This window comes from Tamandua tetradactyla, chromosome 2, assembly GCF_023851605.1.
Source record: "Tamandua tetradactyla isolate mTamTet1 chromosome 2, mTamTet1.pri, whole genome shotgun sequence".
In the NCBI taxonomy this organism is placed as follows: Eukaryota; Metazoa; Chordata; class Mammalia; order Pilosa; family Myrmecophagidae; genus Tamandua; species Tamandua tetradactyla.
In genome coordinates, this window is record NC_135328.1 from 45,091,667 (window position 1) to 45,118,180 (window position 26,514).

At 35.1% G+C, this 26,514-nt stretch overlaps 1 protein-coding gene across 7 annotated transcripts in view; it reads right to left on the reverse strand.

Annotated features, from left to right (window-relative positions):
• Positions 1-22,430, reverse strand: part of STRBP (spermatid perinuclear RNA binding protein) — a 76,523-nt gene extending 54,093 nt beyond the window's left edge. For all 7 annotated transcript variants that reach the window (XM_077144206.1, XM_077144201.1, XM_077144207.1 and 4 more), the window contains exons 1-5: positions 22,317-22,430; positions 18,419-18,639; positions 13,430-13,595; positions 7,372-7,516; positions 53-144 (exon numbers count right to left, since the gene is read on the reverse strand). In XM_077144206.1, coding sequence (XP_077000321.1) covers positions 53-144; positions 7,372-7,516; positions 13,430-13,595; positions 18,419-18,639; positions 22,317-22,319 — 627 coding nt within the window. In that variant the 5' untranslated portion in view covers positions 22,320-22,430. The remainder of the gene's footprint in view (positions 1-52; positions 145-7,371; positions 7,517-13,429; positions 13,596-18,418; positions 18,640-22,316) is intronic.
• Positions 22,431-26,514: the final 4,084 nt, after the last annotated feature.

Sequence of the window (26,514 nt, forward strand, 5' to 3'; positions counted from 1 at the left end):
ACTAAACATGCACAAGGCTAATATTATTATAAGATAATAACAAAGAGCCAACCTGAAACCATTTGGCATGTCGAAGTGACGCCAAGGCATTCAGGCATTTCTGCCTGTCCAGTAAATCCGGAGGATCTTTCACCGCAACATTTTCTAATGGTAAAATGGGACAAACAAAGACAGATACAACTTGACCAAGGGGTTCCTCTCAAATTACCCAACAATAAAACATAAAAACAATAGCAGATTTGAGTGAATGAATAAGACTTCCAGACGATTTCATGATATTTGGGCTTGATGCTTTTTTTTTTAATTATGTGCACTACCATAACTTAACAAGCCATTAGAGTAGTTCTGTGCACATATACAACAGGTGTGTAAAGTCATTCATTCAGTAAACAAGTCAATGATCAATGCTACATAAATATCTGGGATCTTACTAAACATGTATATCACCACAGGGCACAAAATAAGTACGCAGCACTTTTTCCTTTGGCAAGGTGTAAAGAGGGAAAACCCAGGACCAAAGGTATAAACAACTTTTTTTATAGAAGGGATTCTGATCCCCTGTCAGTTCCTAAAGAAAATTGGGGCTTTTCAATATAATAACCCATTTGAGATAAACTCACACAGAAAACAACGAGTATGGCAATTTTTCTCTTAAACAACTAAACTCATCCAAAAAGATGGCCACTAATAGAAGCTTTACCTCACTGATGAGAAGATAAATTCCTCAAATATCATTCTAGAGTTCTTTCATCGTTTCGTTTCTAAACCAAACTTATTTAAACTACAAAGATAAAATATATTTCAAGTTTTACATACTTTATTTAAAAGGAAGCAAGAATACTACATACCTTATTTAAAAGCAAGAATACTATCTAATTATAACTATTTGAAATGCTTTAACATTTTTTGGATTAGACAGCCCAAAGCAGCAAAATTAAAAATCCAAACATCTGCTTAATGACAAATACCCGTATTTGGAGAAGATGTCACATAATCCTAATTCAAATTTGGAAAGCCTAATTTATTTCCTCTGAGCTACTAGAAAGTTGGTCTTAAGATTTCTGAAGACTTGGGACATTATTCAAATGCATACAACATACAAATATTTCTTGGGAAATAATTCTTTGTCTAAACCAATTAAGTCAGAATCACTGTTTTCTTTTAAGAGCTCTCTTAAATGTAGGACAGTGCACCAAGACCTCTTCCCAGCACAACCATGATAGCAATAGACCTGTTATTATGTTTGTGCTGGTCAACTGGTATAATAAATGGAGACAAGATTACTAAAACTTATTGCTTTCCTCAATTATTAAAGGACTCTTTTATGGCAATTTCAATATACATTCTAATTGATAAAATGTCATTAAAACCGAAGGCCACAATGTCCAATAGAAAACAAATCTATTAGAAAAAGAATTGTAGTTCTCTAAACAGGCTACAACACTCTCAAGGCTGAAGTGCTATACACTTATTTTCTGACCAGGTGAAATCTACAACAGATATTTGTACTGTTTCCATTAGCCCCTACGAACAAATCACAACACTGGATTTCACTTCAATATCCCCCTTTTCTCATAAAATGGGAAGCTTCAAAATAAATTGTTAGTATGGATTTATTTATAAACAAACATAATATGGGTATTCACTTCATAGATGATCTAGCTCTTGGACTTACTCACTTTGTTTCTATAATGACACAAAATACACAAACTATGGCGACACAACTAACTAATTTAATGTTTTCATGGCAAAATGCTATATGTAATCAATACAAGCATCTGTGTAAAGCTCACATACCAGATAAAACTAATATAAATGAATTATTAGAATTTTTTAAAAATTAAACTTAACGTCGACTGACTGCTAAGTAATGTAATCACAAGAAAAGGTATGGATCATGCTTATTTTTTAAGATAACAATTTTTAAGTTAACAGTGAGGCAAGCTAAGTTTTACTCTATTATTAAATCAAGTAAGGATGTCAGGAAAAAGGAAGTGGAGCTGAAGTTTGGACAGGAAAAGACAAGGCAAAACAAAGCATATTTGTACTTTCTGGTACTTTAATTCAGTGTCAGAAGGTATAAATAACAGTGTCAGAGTGTGTAAATAACATCTCATTCTGACACAAATATTTTTAAAGAGAAACAATGGGGAAAATAGCAAGATAAATCCTTCTATCCCCAAAGTTTGATGGTAATCACAATTGTTAAAAAAAGGAAGGGAGGAGGGGAAGAGGAAACATCAGCTTGCTACAGACAGTCAACATTTGGAAGCAGAAGATCCTACAAAAAAGAGATGAAAGAGACAGGCAGTGAACAGAAGACTTGCACAGGATTCCCTTTTACATCATCATCATCAGGATGGCCACGTTTCTTCATGCTCTGATAATCAAAAAGTCAAAAGATTCAAAATATTTCAATACTCATGTGATGGCAAACAGCAGAGGAGATACAATAACTTGTTGCATTTTATCTTCCTCAACATTTCTTACATTGCAACAATAAAAATTCATATGGTACTGCAGTGTTACTTACAAGCCCAGCTTGCCTATCTGTTTTACATAATAAAACACAGTTTTGTTTATTTCTATTAGTTAAAAAAAACAACATCCTTAATGTGGAAATCACAGATTCGAAGTAGGGAAAACTGCTACTTCTGGTAGCAGAACCTCAAGTTTAATGTCTCTGAATGAAGTTTAGGTGTTTCAAGTTTGTGAGGAAGCAGAGTTTTTCTGATTAAAAAGTTATCTCAGAATTCTTACTAATTAAGAACAATGGAACTGAGATCCATTTCATTTTTTCCTACAGTGACCACTGAAACAGTTAAGATGCAGCACGATGTGCAAAGAAATTGGTGAGGAGTAGGGGTGGGGAAAGGCAAAAAGCAAAGAAAAACAGCTTTCAAAAATGTACTACTCAGTAACAACAGCTTCAGGGCATGAAAATATATACAACATTCTGTACAATGGAAGCACTGAAAAAGAAGTCCATTAGGCCTAACCTTGTTTATTTGGTTAAGGTTAGATCAGTCACCAGCATCACACCATACTGCAGGAAATGTTGGTCAGTTTCTCTCAATCCCTCAATATGTAAGCTAACTATATTCCCCCATTAACAAAAACAATATACTGGAGATAAGGTTGAAAAAAAAAGCCAGAACATAATTGTATTAAATAAGAGACATATATATCTGAAACCTAGACTCTTCAAAAGCAAAATAACTAAGCTGGGTTATCATGAAGGTTCATGGACAATCTAGATGAAGCTGAGCTACTGAGTTCATGCTGAGAGAATTTCTAACTAACCTGAAGGCATCTTGGCAGCCCCTTCTTGAGACCCCTGAGACGTTTTAGAGAGAAAGACATTATGCTCCAAGCCACTGTCTAGGTAAAACATCAGGACACAATAATGTGGATAGGTAAATGTAGCAATAAGGCAAAACAGAGAGATTACTATTCTAATTTGTCAGTAATGCCACTCCGTATGGCTTTTTTCTTCAATACCTCCCTAGGAAGTCAATGACTTGAAAGATAATGGCTAAATATTTGCTCTGGATCGTGTCAATCTAGCAGCTGTGGATATAGGATGCATCATTATATTCCAGTTGTGATTTTTAACTTTGAGAATATACTGCCTTGACTCTAGCTGGATTCATGCTAGTGAACTTAGATGTTGTCCATGTGAACTTTGAATGCAATGCACAAAAAAGTATATATACTCTGGCAACTTCTCTGTGAGCTCCTGAAAATCTACTCCAGCACTGGGGGCAAGGCTAAGGCTGTTTGTAGTTTCCCTAGTCGTATGGCCTTAAATTGCATTATTAATATAATTACAGCTGATTTATCACCCCCAGTACCAAAAACACTAACTGGTTTAAAATGACAAGCCCCAAAATAAGCTGCGAATAACTAAATCACTTAAAGCATTCATATATTCATCCCAAAGAGAAGACTAGATTGCACTTAAGAGTCAGAGGAGCTGGGTAAAATGAGACTTTCCTCATTTATACAACAGGGCTATTATCTACCTCACATGGCTGCTGTAAGAGTTAAATAATGTATGAGGACATACCTGTGACACAGTAGGTTATAAAACACCTTAACAGCATTAAATCTTCTATATATTGCTTGAACGCTGAGATGTCCATTGTTAATGTTTCTTACACACCAGGGACAAATCTTTTTTTTTTTAATTTAAATAAATCAGATAGTAAGCTTGCTACCTAAATTTAACACGTTTTTTCATTGATTGCCTACAATGTACAGAGTACAATAGGATAAAGGAATGAAAAAAGCTAACTGTCCCTCGAAAAGTCATAAACAATAAACCAATTTAATATTAACAATGCACCAAATGCAGTATACCAATTCCAATACTACACTTCAGTGGACCTTGTAATCATCGTCTTTAGGGTCAGTTCTTCAGACCTGTTATGAACTCACTGTTAACACAAGGCAATGGGAGTAGGTTGGGTTTGCTCTGGGAATCTCTGAAGTGAGCTGAGTACACTGGTATTTATTGAGCTAGGTATAGTACAAGTCTCATTATATAAGTTCTCTCATTTAACATCAGCACAACTTTTTGAGGTATTTATTATCCACATTTTAAAATGAAGGAAATTGCTGAAGGTCACACAGCAACAGCAACTAATGGAGTTAGAAATCCAAATGTCAAGGTTTTTTCTTCTATACCTTCTTTAGCAGGGAAGATACAGTAATTGGGAAATAGTTACTCTATGGGACCTTCAAGTAGTGGGTTAAAATTCGGAAAGAAGACTAACAGCATAGGAGGCATCTTACCTGTGAAATAGTAAGCAATATTAAAGAGAGTCACTATATAGTCTGGTAATTTAAAATGTAAAGGGTAGTTTGAAATGGGTAGTTAGATTCACTTCTGCAGACACATCCCTTAGATGTAAGTGTGATGCTCTTAATTTCTCCCAGTCCTCCAGTTTTGCCTACTCTCAACCATGCGTTTTCCTTTTTCTAGGTTTAACCCAAATATATGGAAAGTGAAAACAGTAAAGAGAAAGACGTAAGTTATGATGACTAGTTTGTTTGCTTGTTTGTTTTAGAGGGGAGTGAAGGGAAGTTGAGATATTATATTGTGTGTTTTTTTTTCAACTTTGAGGAAAAAAAGGAGCAGAGATGCAAAAAAGGGTATCTTTCAATCCTAGAAATTTCTGGAGCCTGAATCAAACTTTTGCCTTCATCCCAATAGCTGAAGAGAACCATATCATGAAGATTAGGAACTGGTTAGGGGGAGAAAAATCAAGTTTTATAGAATTATATAGCCCAGGTCTCAAACATTCAATGATGTTGGATCCTCTAAGCTGGCAAAACTGCTAGCACAGAGCAAAAAAAAAAGCCTGACAAAGCCCAGGTTAGATAAAACGAGCACACTATAAAAGATATCAAGTGAGTCCAAGGGCAGGGAGGTTTAGGAAAATGTACAAATGGTAAAGCAAATCTTTATACCATTTAAAAGTAAAGAAAGTAATGTGTAAAACATTAGAGCCAGGCTGATTTTTTCACCCAAAGAATGCTATCATCAGCTTGTGAGGTCCAGCCCACATAATGGTAACATCAGTTTGTGAGATCCAGCTCATAACCCAAACACCTTGAACAGAGACTATGAATGCCCCTACTTTATTTCAAATTTCATTCTATAATAAATAGCACTCTAGAAAGGGTGTAGTATGCTAAGAATCTTTTTCAGCTTCTCTGAATAGAAATCAATGTGATAAAGCAATAGAGAGAGTTTAATTACTGCTAAAAGCTATGACAAAATCCCATGTAAATATAAAAACCACAGAAAAAAAGAAGTCTGATGTTCCCTTAATACTTTCAAAGAAGTAATGTAAAGGATGCTAGTAGCGAATATATAATTAACCTAGTCTTTGGGCAACTTCAGTCTTTTTTCCTATGCCCCTACTCAAGCAATTTTTAATAATACCTATAATTATAACTTAAAATGGTTAGTTTTACATTAAGAGGGGCAAGAAGTTTCTCAGAATTAACATTTATCCTGATACTGCAGAAATCATTTTATAATTCTCCAGTTAATGGTAAGCTGTAAAGCTGTTACAGAAATTAGGCCATTTAAGACTGCTTCTTCAGAGGTGCTAAAGATACCATATACAGCAAAAAAAAAATGTACAGGCCTAAACCCAATTATAGATTAGATGCATTTTTTATAAACTGACTCATAAATGTGTCTGGTTTATATCTGTTGGAAATGGTATAGCTGATTTCAGTTAGTCCAAAAATTTTTTAAGGGAGTCTATCATTTTTTATAAGTGGCTCGAGTTATATTTACCAAACTCAAGATTCTAATTTTGCTTGTAAATGTGTCATTTCTCTACCCTTATCACCAATATGAAATAAGCTAGGAAACTGACCAATATTTCTTACCGCACTGGTATTTCAGGGAGGGGAGTAAGCAGTGGGATTTGCTGAAAGTCTACTGGTGAAAAATAGCAACAGGGATTCCCCATTGTTCCAGATAGGCCCAGATGCCTCTGAATTGTCATGACAGAGAATGGCCAAGTTGGTCAAAGATCTGACACAGGAGAAATATCACATGGCAATTTTTTAGGGACAGGATTAAGAGGCAGAAACAAGTTAACTTGAAGGATAAAAACAGCAGGGGGAAAAAAACAGCACAGCTCTGTTAATACCTCACAAAACTACTGAAACTGAGTAGATTTCTCATTCTACTTTTACAAGGATGCCAGGACAAGCAATTCTTTCTAACTTTAGCAGAAAGAAATTTTAAAGCATGATTTCCACACATATCATACTCAAAGTGTTAATAAGATCATAAACCTCTTGGAAAATTACTAAAAGTTATTTATTAAAGAAAAGAAAAAACAAACAATTTACATCTTTTACTCTATAAGGCAAATCTACACAGGAGCAATTAAGGAAACCATAAATCTCACAAAGTTGTGCACTGTTAGAAATCAAGGACAATGTGCAAGTGAGTAATTTTGAAATTACAAATGAGTAAATATGAAAACAATACTGTTTTGAGCCCATTTAATCCTGAAATCTGACCAGTAAGCCAAACTACACAGAATATGTTGACTGTTATCAATAATTTAATACAATACTAAAGTAAAACAGGTCACCAAAATGTTACAAAAATCAAAAGAGTTGAGGCCAACATGATAAACACAGGTTTTTGAATTAACATTTATATTTTAAAGTTATACGTCTATGCAAAATATACTGACTATATAGAAACAGCCACTTAAAATATTATGGTAGTATTAAACAAATGAAGATAGTTATTTCTTAAAACTATAAAGCATAGTTAACATAGGATTCAAGAGAGGTCACACGAACTAAACAAAAAACATATATACGTACCTCCATCTTTCTTCTCCAATTCGTCCCTAATTAGAGGGGAAGTAAGTATCACCTTTAAAGTTAGCGTGGGTTCCTTTGTATTCTGAATTATAATAGATGCCTCATTTATACATTGTTCCACTTGATATTTCTCTTCTGTGAGTTTCTGAAAGTCAACAAGATTTAAAAAACATCCAGTTAACTAGAATAAAATCTCAAAAAATGATTGCTTGCCCCTTATTTCTCAAATGTTGGTAACTATTTGAATTACTGTGTCAAAGGGTAAGGTCCTTAACTAATTCTTTAATTTGGGGATAATAATTCTCTCTTCTCTCAACTTAGAAACAAACTATCTTTCTCCATTTCTCAAAAAGCAACTACAATGTAAACAATCTATACAATTATTAAACAACTTTTAACACCATTCTTTCTAGTATTTGAAAGTTAAATGTCAACAGCATCATTTATGTGATAAAGGGCAAATTGTTGTTCTTGAAATTATAGAGAACTACAATAGAATAATAAATAGCTGGGAGAGCTTTTTAAAACAATCGATAGAGCTGCTTAAACAGAAACTCCTACTTGGCAAAGATTTACTAATGGCCAAGATTTACTAATGTAAGATTATATATATTTTTGAAGTAAATCAAGTAAGCACATGAAAAAAAAAATCTCGTCTGCACAGTTACCCACTAGTGAAAAATGAATATAAACAACTAACTTCCCTTCTCGGATGACAGCTTTCAAATGATCATTAAGAACTATCATCATGGGACAAGTGTTTGTCCACAGGGAAACTTAAGTACATTGCTTCGTTTAACATACAATTATAAACACATAATTAAAGGGCCTTCCACAAAATAATCACCCAATTATGGTCATGTATTAAATTATGGTGGTGGAATTTAGTATCTATTACCTAACATAAAATAACCAGACAGAATGGAGACCCTACTAGGTCTCTGCCCATTAGGGTGCATTAAAAGAATTTACATAAAAACAGCCCTCTACCATTAAACATTCCCAAGAAGGGACAGGAAAGAGAAAACTCATTATGCTAATTTTGAGTAGAAGAAACCTAGAAAAGGAAAGGCCACACAGTGAAAGGAAGAACCAGAACTAGAATACAGAGAAAAAGCAGAAAACTGCTCACAATTACTTTGTCATTCAAAGAGCATTATAGACGTCTATCAGAGAATGAGTCAAACTAATTTTCCAATTATGCAGGAAGATAATAGTTGAAGATACAAAGTAATAAACATATGATGAGATATGAACTAGACTAATTGTGATTTCTTTTTTCATCATTCTTCTAAAATCACCCTAGAAAGAGTATGGTGGAAAAATGTAAAATATAACCTCAATTAATTAAGATGCTCAATTAATTGAAAGTTTTGCTATGTTAAGTACTCAAGTAAAAGATCTTTAATTCATAAGAAAACAAGATCATATCAGAAACTGGTTTCAAAGGCCTAAAGATATTTATGTCTACTAGTTTTCTCTTTTTTAACCTAAAATGGCCCATTCTGAGATGTTTACACAGCCTGTACTTGATGCTTCCTACCCCCACACATTTGCTGGCTGGTCAAAAATACTTTAAAATTGATGGTGTCCAAAAATAAAGACCCTCACTCAGGGGATGAACAATGCAGAATTCACACAGTTGTGATCCGCACAGAAAAAGCTCTATTAAAGTAGATTCAAGCTGGGCCCAATCTCCTGTATCTTCAATACTGGAGAGATATGATAGATTTTTCAGAATGAGAACCCAGATTTATTATAACACTGGTTCTCAATCCTTTTCTACCCAACATTCCCAAGGAATATGCTCACTTTCATGGGAAACAGAACTTACTACAACGAACAGAAAGTGAGATGGCTGAAAAAGCCCTCCAGGTTGCCATTCTGTCATGCCCCTAATCCTTCCAACTCTTTGAGCAGTATTTTCTTATAGACTCCAAAGTAACAAAGTTCATGATACTATACCTAAAGCAGAAATACAGAAAAGATTTTAAAGCAATTTAAAAAAAAATTGAAACAGGAATTCCAACATTCTAATAACAAAAAGTGGAATTAGCCAGAATCCCATAGCTGAGCATTCCATTTCTCAAAATTTTATATTATACTACTAAACTATTATAATCCCTGCCAATCTCCTTCTCCAAATGATCACAAAAGCATGAAAAAAAGCAAACAAAAAAGGAAAGTTAACCCTATGAAACACCATAAAACAAATTCTCCATCAAAACTGAAACTGGAAAAGCACTTAGAAAAACTCATCTTAAGCTCTAAGGCAGAATGATAAAATAATAATAATAATAAAAGGGAAACTGTCAATCATAGACAAAAAATCAGGTAGATGACTGTGAAGGTCAATTGGTAAATATGAAGAAATTGATATATTAACAAAGCTAAGAAAAACAAAGTAAAAATTTACATTATTTGAAAAAAAGAGCCCTTTTAGAAGAAATACAAATAAACAAAACCAATAAAAGAAAAGGGAGCATTCAACAATTCAAAATTTGGACCTTGTGGGCTGACACCTTGTGCTCGTTTGAAAGGATGTATGCCCCCTAGAAAAGCCATGTTTTAATCAAAATCCCTTTTCATAAAAGTAGAATAATCCCTATTCAATACTATATATTTGAAACTGTAATCAGATCATCTCCCTGGATGATGTAATTCAGTCAAGAGTGGCTGTTGAGCTGGATTAGGTGACGACATGTCTCCACCCATTTGGGTGGGTCTTGATTGGTTTACTAAAGTCCTATAAAAGAGGAAACATTTTGGAGAATGGAAGATTCAGAGAGAGCAGAGAATGCTGCAGCACCACGAAGCAGAGAGTCCACGAGCAAGTGACCTTTGGAGATAAAGAAGGAAAATGCCTCCCGGGAGCTTCATGAAACAGGAAGCCAGGAGAAGAAGCTGGCAGATGATGCCGTGTTTGCCATGTGCCCTTCTAGATGAGAAACTCGGTGTTTGCCATGTGCCTTCTCACTTGAGAGAGAAACCCTGAACTTCATCGGCCTTCTTGAACTAAGGTATCTTTCCCTGGATGGATGCCTTTGATTGGACATTTCTATAGATTTGTTTTAATTGGGACATTTTCTCGGCCTTAGAACTGTAAACTAGCAACTTACTAAATTCCCCTTTTTAAAAGTCATTCCATTTCTGGTATATTGCATTCCAGCAGCTAGCAAACTAAAACAGATTTCAGTACCGGAGAGTGGGGTGCTGCTGATGCAGTTTGCAAATACCGAACATGTTGGAACAGCTTTTTAAATGGATAAGGGGAAAGTTTTGGAGGAGTTGTGAGGCGCTTGATAGAGAAGGCCTAGAATGTTTTGAAGAGAATCTTGGTAGAAATGTGGACTCTAAAGATACCTCTGACCAGGTTCTAGACAGAAATGAGAAATGTGTCATTACAGACTGGAAGGAAGATGAGCCTTGTTTTAAAATGGCAGATAATCTGGCAAAACTGACAACTGGTTTTGGCTGGAAGGCAGATTTTAAAAGCCATGAACTTGGATATTTAGCAGAAGAGATCTCCAAATTAAATGTGGAAAGTGCAGCCTGGTTTCTCCTCGCAGCTTATAGTGAAATGTGGTAGGAAAAGAGATAAGCTGAGAACTGAACTCTTGGGTACAAAGAAACCAGAAATTGATGCTCTGGAAAATTCTGGGCTTCCAGGAAGGGAGATCCCAGAGAATAGTGACCCACATGAGGTCTTGGCCAAATGTGGAACCAGTCAGCCATTTCAGAGATAGCCAGGATTGGACATGGAATTATCCAGGAAGGATCTGTGGGAACTCCTTATGTCTGATAGGCATGATCCAAGGCTACTGCATAGAAAGCCAATGAGAATGCTGTGGGACCTGTATAAACAGAGCCGCTGCCAGTCTGGACTGGGGGGTTCAGAGAAGAGACACATTGGAGGAAAAATAAATTCAGAGGCAAAACCATGGAGACTGAGATCTGAAGTCATGAAGCCTCAGGCCAGGAGAACAAACCCACCCAAGCCCGTGGAGAGGGTGAGTTTGCCCCAAAGGCAGAGAATGGGCCTTCCACCTGGTTGCAGTGGAAGAGTCATGATGCCTCAGGTCTGGAGAGGGTGAAGCACATTCCCTGGAGCTTGGGGAGAGCCTGGCTGCCACCACATGGAGGGGTTAAGCGCATGCCCCAGAGATGGCAGAGAGCCCAGGTGCAGCCCTGAAGCTTGGAGAGGGTGGAGCCTAGAAAAAGGTGGTCTCCCCAATGTCCCCCAAGGTTGCATTCGAAGAGAGGCAAGCCTCTGCAAAGGCCCTTGGAAAGGGTGGGACTGCCGCTTTCAGAAGCCCCAAAGATAAATGACTCTCAGACTTTGAAATCTAATGGACTTTGCCCTGCAGGTTTTTGAAACTGTATGGGTCTGGTGGCCCCTGTGTCCTTTCCTATGGAAATGCATGTATGTATCCCATGACTGGTCCTCCTTTGTATGTTGGCAGCAATTAATTTGTTATAAGTTTTCAAAGTCCAGAGCCAGAGAACTTTGGCTTAGAACAGACCATGACTGTAACTAACTTTGATAGGAGTTTGTACTGTTTCTAACTTTGTATTGCATTTGTATTGCTACTGAAATGGTTTAAGGATTTCTGATATTGTTATGAAATTAATGTGTTTTGTATATGGGAAAAACATGTCTTTTTTAGGGGCCAGAGGGTGGAATGTGCTGGTTGGAAAGGAAGTATGACCCCTAGAAAAGCCATGTTTTGATCAAAATCCCATTTCATTAAGGTACAGTAGTCCCTATCAATACTGTATGTATGAAACTGTAATCAGATCATCTCCCTGGATGATGTGATTTAGTCAAGAGTGGCTTTTAAACTGGATTAGGTGATGACACGTCTCCACCCATTTGGATGGGTCTTGATTGGTTTACTGGAGTCCTATAAAAGAGGAAACTTTTGGAGAATGAGAGATTCAGAGAGAGCAGAGAATGTTGCAGCATCACAAAGCAGAGAGTCCACCAGCCAGCAACCTTTGAAGATGAAGAAGGAAAACACCTCCCGGGGAACTTCATGAAACTGGAAACCAGGAGAGAAAGCTAGCAGATGACGCTGTGTTCATCATGTGCCCTTCCAGCCAAAAGAGAAGCCCTGACTGTGTCCACCATGTGTCTTCTCACTTGAGAGAGAAACCCTGAACTTCATTGGCCTTCTTGAACCAAGGTACCTTTCCCTGGATGCCTTTGACTGGACATTTCTATAGACTTATTTTAATTGGACATTTTCTCGGCCTTAGAACTGTAAACTAGCAACTTATTAAAATCCCCTTTTTAAAAGCCTTTCCGTTTCTGGTATATTGCATTCCGGCAGCTAGCAAACTAGAACACACCTGTTTTGTGACATGGACTTTAGGATTAACTGATGTAACGTTATTAAAAAGCAGTAATCTAATTAGGCCACAGTTAGGATAAATCTAAAACTGAAAGATGATCTCAGCTTCCCAATCAGCCATGCAATCAGCCCTTTAGGGTAGGCAGGCTGGCAGGCCAGGCTCTAGGGTAACCAAGAGTGCGGACTGCTGCCTTCAACCCTGAGGAGTCTGCAGCCTTCAGCAGCATCCTCCAGGAAGCATACCAGCATTAAATTCTTCTAAATGCATCCAAGGTGAAAAGTTTGGAAACATGGAATTAATATTGACTTTCATGAACACAAAGGATGGGATGACTATTACATCAACTGAGTCTTTATTTTAAAAGTTATTATCTATGAAAGTCTCCTATCTAGGCACTTTTCAAAATTTCAATTCCTTTATATTCCTTTCAAGAGTTTTATAATGCTGGAAGACCTAATCTGGAAACCATGAAGCCTCTCAGCAAGATACAATTAAAAAGTACGAATTTATCATAATAACCATCTTAATTTGGTAAATATATCGTGAACATTAATTTCCAGAGCTTGGTTGAAATGTCATGAATTGGTCACTGATCCAAAGTAAGGAATATTTCTTTTTTTGTACTTTTGTACCTTTACTATTATTTTCTTTACTTAGTCAATTCATCAATCATCACCTACAGGTGCAGTTAAACTGTACTCACCTGAATCTGAATAGGAAGATTATCTTTGACTGTATTTAACAGGGTCTCTGTGGGTTTGTCTTTGCACATTAAAACCAGCTCCAAGTCCATATCATCTTTAATCAGCAAGCCTTTTGCAACCAGGCCAATCCTCATTACACCACACAATGTCCGACCACCTTGATCCCTAAAAATAAAGGTCTGAATGATTACTTTTATGAGCTATTTCCCAAACTCTAACTTAACTGCCACTCCTTAAAAAGACCCTAAAATCCACAAGTGTGGATTTGCATATCCAAGATATGCAAATGAAATTACAAGGTAGTATGTAATCCAAACATTCCAAAAACCCACTGAATTCCATTTCAGATTTAAGGGTCATAAAGTATCTGTCTACCCTGAGGGATCAATAGGGAGTCTATTTCAGACTATACAGATCTTTAAATTCTTTACTACATCTATATATTGCTTAAGAAAAGCCAAAAATACAGTATCACCATAAACATTTAATCAAATTGTTTTTTTCTAAACTTCCCATTATAGTTTAATAGCAATTAAAGAATTTATGAGAAATATGAACACCATGATCTACTGAGGAAGAGCATCAGAGTAGAAATCTAAAAACCTGGATTCTACTCCTGATTGTACTTGCTAGCTTAAGTATCCACACTGTAAAATGGCTATTGGCTAAATGAGCTATGGTCCCTTCTAGTAGCATCATTCTAGGAATCTACAAAAGCCTGTGCGGAAAGCAGAATAATATGGTAACAGTAAAGAGCTGAGGAAGAAAGGGGTACACCAAAGATAATCTGCCAATAAGTACATTCTAAATCCAGTAGTAGCTAAAAGAACAGACACTCAACAAACATCAAGTCACAAATGGTACATATTCATCTATTCTTGATATTAATTCTAAAAGTTTCTTGTTGGTTTATGTCCCTTAATTACAAGTGAAAATGTTAATTAAGCTTGATACTCATCCAACTAACAAGCAAGTACTTAAGTACGGAAAGCATTCTAAAGGAGATCCAGTCTCTCTACTCCTGACTTTCACTGTAGTTAAGTAACAATACAAAGCACTAGATGATTAAGCACATGAACCTCTTCTTAAAAACAGATGAGGGTGGAGCGAAGGTGGCTCAGCAAGCAGAATTCTTGCCTGCCATGCCAGAGACCCAGGTGCGAGTCCCAGTGCCTGCCCATCCAAAAAAAAAAAACAGATGAGAAAGTAATACAGAAGAATGAACTGTATGCTATATATAGTCTCATGAAAATCTAACAACAAGCCTACCAATTGCAGGAAAGTGAACCTCCTGCAATTGGTCAAGTGCTCTACAAAGAGAATAAAATGGTGAAGCCTGGATTAAAACCCAAGTTGTCTGACTACAACACTCAGGTTCTTTACATTATATGGTTGCTTCCAAAGTTCATAAGTGAGAGAGGTCAAAGTCAAAGAGATCAAAGCAAAGTAATCTAAAAGTGTAACTTCAGCAGAGCCTTGATTTGGAGGCAAAGAGGAGAGTTGGCAAAAGACAGTAGAGTTGAAAATGAAATGGAGAGGGGAAAGAAACAAAGTGGCAGTGTAAATAAAACTGGAAGTCATAAACACTCCAGCCACTAGCTCAGTGCCACACACACTTTAGGCACTCAATAACATTAAATCAATGAAAAACTGTAAAGGTGGTATATGTATAGAAAGAAACAAAGAGCATTTTAAAGCAAGTGACCCAAGTGTAGGGTATTATTTAATATTAGGAATAGTCAGTCATCTTTGATACTTCCTTCTTCCATACCCTGACCCTCTCATCTTCTCACACCTCCAAATCCTGTAATGGTTTATAAATTACTCCTCCACAATCACTATCAAAGCACTGCCTTCAAACTAGTTTCCTTTCAGGCTTTTATTCCTTTATTTATTTATTTATTTATTTTGCACGGGCAGGCACCGAGAATCAAACCCAGGTCTCTGGCAGGGCACACAAGAACTCCGCCTGCTAAGCCACTGTGGCCTGCCCCAGGCTTTGAGTCCTTGTCCTAGATTACCTTGATAACTTCCTCTTCATTGGCCTTACTGAATGACCTCTGCCACCAGAATAATTTTTTAAAGGCACTCATCAGGTGTCAGTTCTCTGCCTATTATTCTCCTTCACTAACCACTGAATGCTTAAGACATATAGCATATTGGGAGGCCGTTTAGAACAGATTAACCCTGTTCAAATCTTACTTCTGCCATTTGCTATATGATGCCAGACAAATTACAAATTTCTTAACTTCTTTGAACCTGTTTCCTCATTTGTAAAACAGGAATAATATTCCTCTCATAGAATGATACTGAGACTTATCATTGAATTTAAGATAAGCTAAAGAATTTGGTCCAAAACTTGGCATAAATTGATAGCTCAATAAATAACAGCTATTATTCCTTAAACAGTCCCTATACTTTCTCACACCCTGATCCCTACTAAGGTTTATTTTTCCTTCACTGTCTACCCAAACTGCTTATCCTCTGAACCTATTCCAAATATTTCCTTCTTCTCAAAGTCTTTCCTGATCCCTGAACTAGCACATAATTTCCCCTGCTCTGTATTTTCACATTTTATTCTTGGGAAATCGAAGCCTAGCTATGAAGAAAACTGGATCTGAAAACAACTATACATGAATATGAATCCTGGCTCCATCACACAATTAAGGTTCCATGATCTTAAGCCAGTAAAAGTTTGTTAATTATCCTAAGTCACTCTTTTATCATAAGTAAATTTGGAAGACTGAAAATTTCACAAGTAAAATTTGGCTGAAGTGGTAATAACAAAAGAAACTAGCAGGCTTAATGTAAGATATTGTGAAATAATATGGTACAATATCTGGCATTCAATAAACTATAGCTATTATTGGCTAGCCATTATTAACTAGTCAACAAATTATTAAATCCCAAATCATAATTATGACATACTTGGTCTTATTATCCCATATGTAGAAGATACTGTGATTGAGTGGAGAGACTAAGTCCCAATCGAACAGTCTTGAATTTGAATAATGAATCTGAATATTGAAGATATTATAAAGCAATATCCCAAACAAAGGGAACAACTTAAAATTAAGAACATAGTTCCATTATTCCTTATACAAAATGTGGGGACTTGTGAAAATTATTTGACTTCTGAGTCAGGTTTTTTTTTTTTTTTTTGTATAAATGGGATAATAGTAAAATAAGACAACTTAGTTGTAAAAGTTGCCTGACAGTGCCTGGCAATAGAAGGTGCATATAAATATAAGCTATCCCTCATCCATCATTATACCCTCAGCAGTGCTTAGCACATACCAGGAGCTCAATGTATTACCTAACACAGTTTTGTTTTTTGATGATGTGTCTACCTCTGTTTTATACCAAGTAAGAAAAGAAGCAATCTGTACTCCTTGAGTTCTACAACATGGGAAGAATCATAAACAAATGCTAAACCTGAGACTGTTCCACAAAATGAAAAGACTTTACATAGACAACCAAGAGCATTCATATATACAGCTATACTAAAAGCACAAATGTCTGGAGTACACTGCCCTTTAAAAACCTTTAAAACACAGTAACATCAGCCATTTAAGCAAAAGTTTTCAGGAATGCTTTCCAAAAGACTGCCAGCCTTGAGAAGAAACAGTACAGAAAGATGTATTAAAAAGGCTTGAACACACACCAAAGTGCAATTTAAATATGGAGTACATAAATCAGCACAGGAACTCAGATATATAGCGCCAGATTATTAGATAATATTGCTAAATGACATGGACCCCAAATTTACCAGTATATTTATAGAGCCATCATATATATTTGAGAAGAAAGGATTTATCAAACTAAGACCATGGTTAGATACAGTGTATAAATATTTCTTATAAAAAGTTTTGTAATATCAGATTAAAAAAAAAAAAAACAGGGGGAGGCACCAGGAATCGAACCTGGGTCTCCGGCATGGCAGGCAAGAACTTTCCCACTGAGCTATCATTGCCTGCCCTCTTATAAAAAGTTTTAAAATTATCTTTCTCAGCAAAAAAAAAAAACTGACACCATCCTTTCATCTGAAGATGAAAAGATTAAACTATTTTTTGGTGAAGAAAAACAATTTATCAATACTTTCCCACTACGCGTAAACTGCTGATATATTACTTTACAACTGAAAACTGAAGAAAAATTCTGTAACTTCTATCTCTCCATTTATAAGTTATAGTCAAAGCAATGTTTTTAAACAGAACAGTCAAATAAGCGTCATCTTTCAAAGTAAGTTATACACTTATTCCAATCATAGTGGCACTGCTTAAAGCAATAACTTTAAGCTTAACCTAGCATAAAAAAGTTTCATAAGCTGACTCCACTAACATTTCAGCTTTATCTCATTAATTACTACGACTACACTTAGAATACTATAATTGCTGAAGGGTATGGCTCCATCCATTAGACTTTCATTCATTCCACAAAGATACAATGAGCATTTACTATATGCCAGGCACTGTGCTAGATCCTGGAAAACAACAAGGTAGGCAGAGTCCTTGACCTCACAGAGCTTACAATTTTCTAGGGGATATAAAGAAGAAAAACACAGTGTTAGAAGCACTGTTAGGAGAATAATGAGCATAACATTCCAGTATCCTGACTTTAACCTAGTACAAGTTTATTATACTTCATCCTTTCAAAAATACCTTTAAAATCCATTTTCTTGCATGTTTTTTCATGATCAGAAACACTAGTATTTATTTCAGAATTTAGGAGGGTGAACTAACACAGGAAAGAAATGACATACCGTAACCTTCAAATGTAAAGATTTTAAAAGGTTTTTGACTCCAATTATATTCCTTCCTTGCTTTCCTTTCAAATTACCTCAGAAAAAAAAAATCCACATAATATCTACTCCTAATTATAGTCATACACATGAGAAAATACAAAGAACACATAATAAACTTAATCCAGTGGGACCTCCAGGGTTCTCTGTGCACTACAGTAAATCACAATGGTCAGTTCATACTCACTTGGAATAGTTTTCTATGGCCTCTTCTTTCTTCACTTCTGTCTCACCCTCTGTTTTTGTGCCTTTATTTGTTTCATCCAACCAATCTGAGACATGTTTAAGAGCACATTCAACAGTAGACACCATATTCTGAACAGCTTCAAGTTCCTCTGGAGATGGATAGATCATTGAATGCTTCACCATAACATGGCGATCATCATTGGCAAAAGATCGAATAGATCTCTATCAGAAGAAAAAACATCATTGTTACTTCAGAGAAAGAAATGTTTCCTGAAAAGGATTATATATAAATATATTTAAATCAACTCACAGCATTAATTGTCAAACAGTTGAATGTTGCAACATTAAAAAATTGCTCAGACTGGAAAATAAAATCCATTCTATTTAACTCTGCATTGCCAATATGTAAAGCTAAATAGCATGTATCTACAGATGAAAATCAGAGATACTTCATTAATGTTTTGGTCAAAGTTCACCCAGGTCACATTCAGAGCTATGTACTTGCTATCTTTTAGCTGAACCTATGCATTATGAATACCACTTCAAAAAGGGTCATTCATATCATCTGTAAGAAACAGACTCTCCTAGCTTCAAGAAAATGTCTAGAAATACATGATGGTGAGTCATGACACCCAACCAGGGCTTTTCAAACTGCTGGAGACCTCTGTACCTTGAAAAATTGAAATTTCCTAATAGTAATGATAAAAAATGCAAAGTTAAATGTGAACACCATAGGAAAAGTGGATCACGTTAGAGTATTATTTAATATGACATTCAAACCTTTGGTACAAGTTCGTAGCTATAAAAATACATTAGTGGGAGACATTACAAATTCCAGAATAGAGAAAATACACATTGCAAAAGATTCAAGTTCCCAAGCTAATTTATTATTTCCAACCAAAATCCTCTCAGGATCAATCAACAAAAATAATTTTAAAGCTCATTTGGAAAAAAAAATCAATTAGAGTATCAAGAAATATTCTGCAAAGATGGACTGCCCATGTTATTCATTATAACAAAATATAAAAAATGAAAGTTATAATTAAAATAAAATGCTGGCCCAGGAATCAGTCAAATAGACAGAGCCCAGAAACAGAATTGCATGAGAATTTAGTAAGTAGATCTTTCACATTCATTAGCTACACATCTAAAAATCTTTGACTATTTCCAAATTTACAAATACCATGAAGACATTTATATCAGTACACAGCAAAATGAACAAAGATAACTTGGTGTGCTGGTTTGAAAGGATGTATGCCCCCTAGAAAAGTCATGTTTTAATCAAAATCTCATTTCATAAAAGTAGAATAATCCCTATTCAATACTATATATTTGAAACTGTAATCAGATCATCTCCCTGGATGATGTGATTTAATGAAGAATGGTTGTTAAACTGGATTAGGTGACGACATGTCTCCACTCATTTGGGTGGGTCTTGATTGGTTTACTGGAGTCCTATAAAAGAGGAAACATTTTGGAGAAAGAGATTCAGAGAGAGCAGTACCACAAAGCAGAGTCCATGAGCCAGTGATCTTTGGAGATGAAGAAGGAAAACGCCTCCCGGGGAGCTTCATGAAACCAGAAGCAGGGAGAGAAAGCTAGCAGATGACAGGGTGCTTACCATGTGCCCTTCCAGCCAAGAGAGAAATCGTGACTGTGTTCACCATTTACCTTCTAAAATGAAAGAGAAACCCTGAACTTCATCAGCCTTCTTGAACCAAGGTATCTTTCCCTGGATGCCTTTGATTGGATATTTCTATAGACTTGTAATTGGGACATTTTCTTGGCCTTAGAACTGTAAACTAGCAACTTATTAAATTCCCCTTCTTAAAAGCCATTCCGTTTCTGGCAAATTGCATTCCGGCAGCTAGCAAACTAGAACACTTAGTGTGTTTTTCCATAAAGGTGGTAAGTATTCAATTTAAAGGATTTTTACACTGTCTTTACTTATGTGAAATTATGTGCTAGTAGATGATAATTATTTTTGTTTTAAAGTACTTACTGCGAAACAAAAAACAACAATTATGAGTCTTGCCTTTTTTGTTTTGTTATTGAGTATCATTGTTTAAAATCATTTGAAAACTAGCAAATTAACACGATAGTAACACTGTCCCTTCTAAGTGAAGAAACTGAAAAAGTATATAATCCTTTAAAACCTTTAATCATTATTAAACACAGGGCTAAAATCAATCATAAAGCTTTTTTTCTTTCCCCAAGATAAAAACCATCTCTCTCTAGTTATTTTTCCTGGTTAACTTCTACGACAAGTTTTCCAGTTGGAACCTTTGTCACCAAAAAACTCATTTTTAATCACTTCAAGAAATTTAGTCATTTATCCCAAAACAAGGAACAAGAAAACAAAAAAGCCATTTAATGAATAGAAGGTGGTAGGTTGTTTGTTAGATTGATGCATTAGCTAAGTTTCTCAGTCCCACACAATAGCCTCACCTTAGCTGAATTCCATAATGCTAGGTAACACGAACTCTGTAGTTTTTCACAAATAACAAAGACTACCAATGTTAAACCCAAAAACTTTAAATATGCGAGTCTACTGAATGTGATAGATCAAGCATCATTAAGCAATGATGAAAGGAAGAACTGAATAAATGGCATTAGAAAAAACTGAGAGTACAATCATACTTGCCCAAATAAATTTCAAATGAATTTAAGTTAAATATTAAAAATTAAATTGAAAGAATTAGGAAGAAAGAGAAAGATCTCTTAAATCTGAGATCTAAGAATTAAAGTAATAGATGAAACTGGAAAAATACCAACGCAAAATTTGTATGCCAGGAAATTTAAGCTAAATTTAAAAATAAAAACTAGGTAAGGAAGTTTCACCGACTATGGCAAATTAGACATATATAAGCCTTTATTCAAGTTAAAAGAATATCATGACATAGGTAAATTAGCTGAAGAGGCAAATACCTCATATGGGAGAAAATACAAATAACAGTGGGTTTTTTTCATATCTCACTTTAACATTAAATGACAGAGAAAAATCCATCTTAACATTTCTTCCCTACCATCCAGAACTAAAATATTAGAATTTCTTCTCTTAGATACAAGTCAACTAAGTTATAATAGGTAGCACAAACTTTTAAAAAAATCCAGTATCACTTAAAGAATACCAACAAACTTTTCTCAGCAACATATTCCAAACATACTGGTGATTAATATTTTTATGCATTTCTCTCACTTATGAAGTTTTTTTTAAGCCTTTTCTCACTTAGGGAAAAACTTCACACAACATCCTCCAAAACCAAAATACTAAGGGAAAAAAACTCAGTACATTTCACCAGTTAAAAAACCAGGTACCCAGAGGTTATGAGCCTCATCTAACATCACAAATTCAGTCTGAATTGTCCACCAAAAAACAAGGTTTCTTTGATGTTTAGTTTAGGCCGCCTAATGGATGTAACAGTTGACCCTATTATAATTTTTAAAGATGTGGGGAAAGTGGGGTTTTTATTAGTTAAATGCTCACACATTTTGTTCCTACACCACTCATATCACTAACCACAGTATTGGTTCTAGATTTTAATTTTCAAAGGAAAAACTGAACTTCAGGTAGAAGACTAGAGAAAAGTTACATAATATCAAATTCAATGTCACCTAGCCATTTATATAGGTTTGCTAATTTATTAGAAAATATTATTTATGAGCATTCTCTCCTCTGAATTTAATAATTTATGATATGTAGGCTCATAGGGCTCTATCTTATAGTTTAAAGGGCTCATAATAAATCTGAATTCATTTGCTTTGATTAAATAGTAGAATGCCATCTTTATGTGATACACTAGATCCCAAAATTAACACCATTGCTTTTCACTTGTCCTGACTGTTAACACTTCAAATTTTATACTATTGGAATTAAGGAGTTGTAAACAGTAACCTACCATGGTTTTCTATAGTATTTTAGCTTCTTTTTCCTATCCTTTCCCCTCTTTCTTGTTGTCTTCACTAGACACTGTTTTGTGAGACAGAACCTCCTCATAAGCCTGAGTCCCCTGACAGCTCAGCGTCAATACAGCAGAGATGTTTGAAGACCTGTTCTCTGGAATGTACCTGAAAGAGAAAAAAAAAAACCAACTTTTCGAAAATGTTAATGTACAATTAGTTTCAAATGAGTGTGGAGTCCATAAACATTTTATTGATTAAAAAGAAATTAATTTTACAGAGAAAAAGTACCACATTTCAAACAAAAGTTAACAAACACATCCTTGGAAGGCCTGGCAGAACAGCCTATGTAAGATTAAACAAAGGTGATATGGACAAAAAAACCACAACCCTCCTGGTAAGTACAAGGTGGCAGCTGGATGATTTGCATTCAATTAGATAAACACATAGCAAACACAAGATTCAGTCAAGAAGTAGGACTTGAGAAAGTATTCTACTCTTTGTGGCTACAATGTTACAACTGACCCAACAGATTTTTCCACTGGAAATTGACACAAGTAAAACCTATGTGAATTCAGTAGATGAAAGCTGAAAATATAACAGTATCATGGGTTGTAACCTTAATGCCAATATCAAAATGTTTTTCCATTTGAGAGTGACACTAGACTAGACAGATAACATATGTTGGCACAACATTTGTTCTGTAATCATTTTCAGGCTTAAAATTCAGAATGCTTTTCTGGCTCTGTTCACCTTCATCCTATATGCATTGTTATACCAGACTCCTAAATATTCGCTAGATTCTGACTTCTTTGCCCCCTGGAATTTCACAGTATACTTCTTCCCAGAAATCTAATCACCATTTGTTACCCACTTTTTACCACCTTTATGAGATTTTATTTAATTCCAGATAGGGTAAAAGTAAGCTTTTCTGAGCACTGATGAAATCTTTATACATTATAAACACAGCTGTTTAAAAACAAAAGAATACTAGAAGCTAACACCAAAACAGAACAGACGCTTTAACTACAGGGATATCGGGAATAACTTACACAGCATATAGAGACTCACAAGGCAAACGGCTTCCTCTACTACTAAATATACTTCCTTTAAATTAGTGGGGGAAATTCCCATTAAAGACAATTATCAATTACAATTCCTAATTCTATCCTAATTTGAAGAGTTGCCCTCTTAAAGAAATACTTTTTTAACTTTTGGTACTAGGAAAGTTATAGGTGTGACATTCAGTTCTCCTCAACCCTTCACATGAAAACACAGACACACAATTATATAGTCAAATGATACTCAGCTGTGACCTAATGGGAACCTATTTATCTCTTGTAACCAACTTTCCTAACTCTGGTTTACAAAATCCACCTGAAAAAAGATAATGATGCTTGATTTTTAAAAATAAGGTTATGTAATATTATTAACAGCCCCTTCCAACATGAAAAAGTTAGAATGGGCATAGCCAAATACCACTAATAAGTGGGAGAAAGATCAAAAGTGATGGTGGAGTTATACAGCGATGGTAGGGTTTAACAAATACATATGACTGGTGAATGATTATATTGATATTTCTCTTAGTCTCCAGTGTCTTGGAGCAGCTAGATGTAAAAACCTAAAATTGTGGAATTGTAACCCATACTAAACTCTGAAATCTGTTCAACAACTAAGTGTTGTAACCCATATCAAACTCTGAAATCTGTTCTACAACTAAGTGTTGCACTGTGCTTTGAAATTTATTGCTTTTTTGTATATATATTTTTCACAAAAAAGTCAATTGTGATAATAAAAAAATATTTATTCCTTCTAGCCTCCAATATCCCTGAGAAGGTAAAAGGAAAAAATCTGAGATGATTGTATAGCAGCCCATGACAAATTCGGGGATCTGCCCTGTAACTACTTGTTGAAGAGTGCTTTGAAAACTATTGCTTTTTCCTTTCTTCACTTTGTATATATATCATACAACAAAAAAGTTTTTAAAAAATAAGGTTATGTAATTGAGCAGGTTCTAATACATGGAACTTACTTTGATTACACAAATCACATTAAGGTAAGGCAGGAATGCACAGATGCTGCATTCCTAGAGTCTTTGTGTACAACTAAACTAAGAAAAAGAAACCAAAACATGATCCCAAGTAAGAGACACCTCAAAAATTCTTTTTTTGCTAAAACTGTGCCTTTGGTGCAAAGACAACTTAAAGGACTTAAGCCTTTTCCATCCCCCACCAACCCCATTCTAAGGATTTTTCAACATTTCTCTACGTAGCTATGAATTCAACAGCAAAGACTGCTATGTGTTCAGCTACAATGAAACAAAACTTACAAACCAGTGTGTAGAAAGGGTGAAGAAATAAATCAACCATATTAAGAAAATTGAATAGCAGAAAAAGCAAGAATAAAGCCAAGGAAAAGCTTCTGGTATGGAGGGGAAAACTTGGTTCACCAACATAAAAGTATGCAGTCATTTAGCATAGAGAATAATTACCCTAACACACAGAAAAACCTCTGGGAACTTCAGAACATTATAACATGGTGCCATAATTAATTATAGAAGCACAGATTCTCAGAATCAAATTCTGTTGGCACAGGAAAGGGATCTAAAAACCACCTGGTCCAACCCCTCACTCAGTTTAGAAATGAAATAGAATCAGTGATATTAAGGTCACACAACTACTCAGACGCAGGACTTAAATCAGAGCCCAATGCTTTTACCCCACTCTATCAATCTAATTAAGAAAAAACTATGTTTGGCATGCTCTAAGCAGAAAGGAATAAGCCATCATTTTTAGAGTTTCTCTAAAGCAAATGACTAAATTAGTGGATAAAATTCTGGCCTTGAAATTAAAAAAAAAACAAACCTCAGTTTTGCCACATTAATAACGTGACCTCAGAAAGTTATGTGACTCAGAAAATTAACTTCTCTGGGTCTCAGTGTCCTATCCCTATAAAATGAGAAACTGTCCTACTATTAATCGCTAATATTTATGGAAGTCATACTATGTTATCAGGCACTGTTCTAAGAGGTAGTCATACATTAATTCACTTAACCCTCACAATCTCAATTATTGCCTCCATTTAACACATAAGGAAACTAAAGCACAGAGAGAATAAATAACCTGATTAAAATAAAAATGCAAGCACACTATAGAGCCAAGATTCAAAGCTAGGCAACCTGCTTTAATAATGTTTCAACTCAAAAGACACTTGACACTTGAGCTATTTCAAAAAATACGTCTACGTGAATTACTGGGGCCAGATAGCTCATCACAGGCTCTGGAATCAAAAGGCTGAGATACAAGTATCAGCTTTGCCTTTTAACTTCTCTGAGCCAGTTTTTCTACCTGTAATATCTACTTCAAAGCAAATGAAACAGGTTTTCCAAAAATATCTAATAGTATCTGCCAAATAATATGCATTCAATCAGTGCTTTCTTTAAAGGAGAAAGAAAAAACAACACAAATTTCCTGAAGACATATAAAAACATATTACTTGTTTATATAATAGATATTTGTAAACTACGCTGAAAAACCAAGCTCGGAAAAATGTTAGCTACACTCTACTTACTATTAAGACCAGCTGTATGTAACAGCTGGAATGCATATATATAGGCATGTACCACTCTTCTTAACTGACCTTCAAAGGCTTTAGATGTCAGTTTATCAAGCTTGTAGGCTAGTTTTTTTTAAATACCAATATTAGACCCCTTCCCCAGAAGCAAATTTCAAAACTAAAGAATGGCTATGTTTGCTATATTCAAACAAAACATAATAAAACAAAGATTTTTTCTGAAATGGAGTAGAAAGAGTATTAAAAATTAAGATATTTTAAAAGACTTTCCTAAAAATTCTAAGTGATATTTTACAAACAGTTTGGCACGGAATCCAGGAAATTATTCATTCAAAACAGTAACTGAATAAATTAAAGATGAATCAACTCAGAACACACTAAGAGAAATAAGAGCAAATACATATAAATTCCATTCCCCCCATTCCAAATACTTTCAAATAAATTACACTTTCTCTATATGTTGGCATTAAATTTCTGTGTAAAACTAAAGAGAAAATGATACTGAATTTCAGTATTTTCCTCAGGAAATTCCCTTTATTTCTTATATTAAAAAGCTACCTGAAGAAAAAAAAAAAAAAACAAAAAGCTACCTGCCAGAAGGCTAAACAGAGAAGCCTATACATT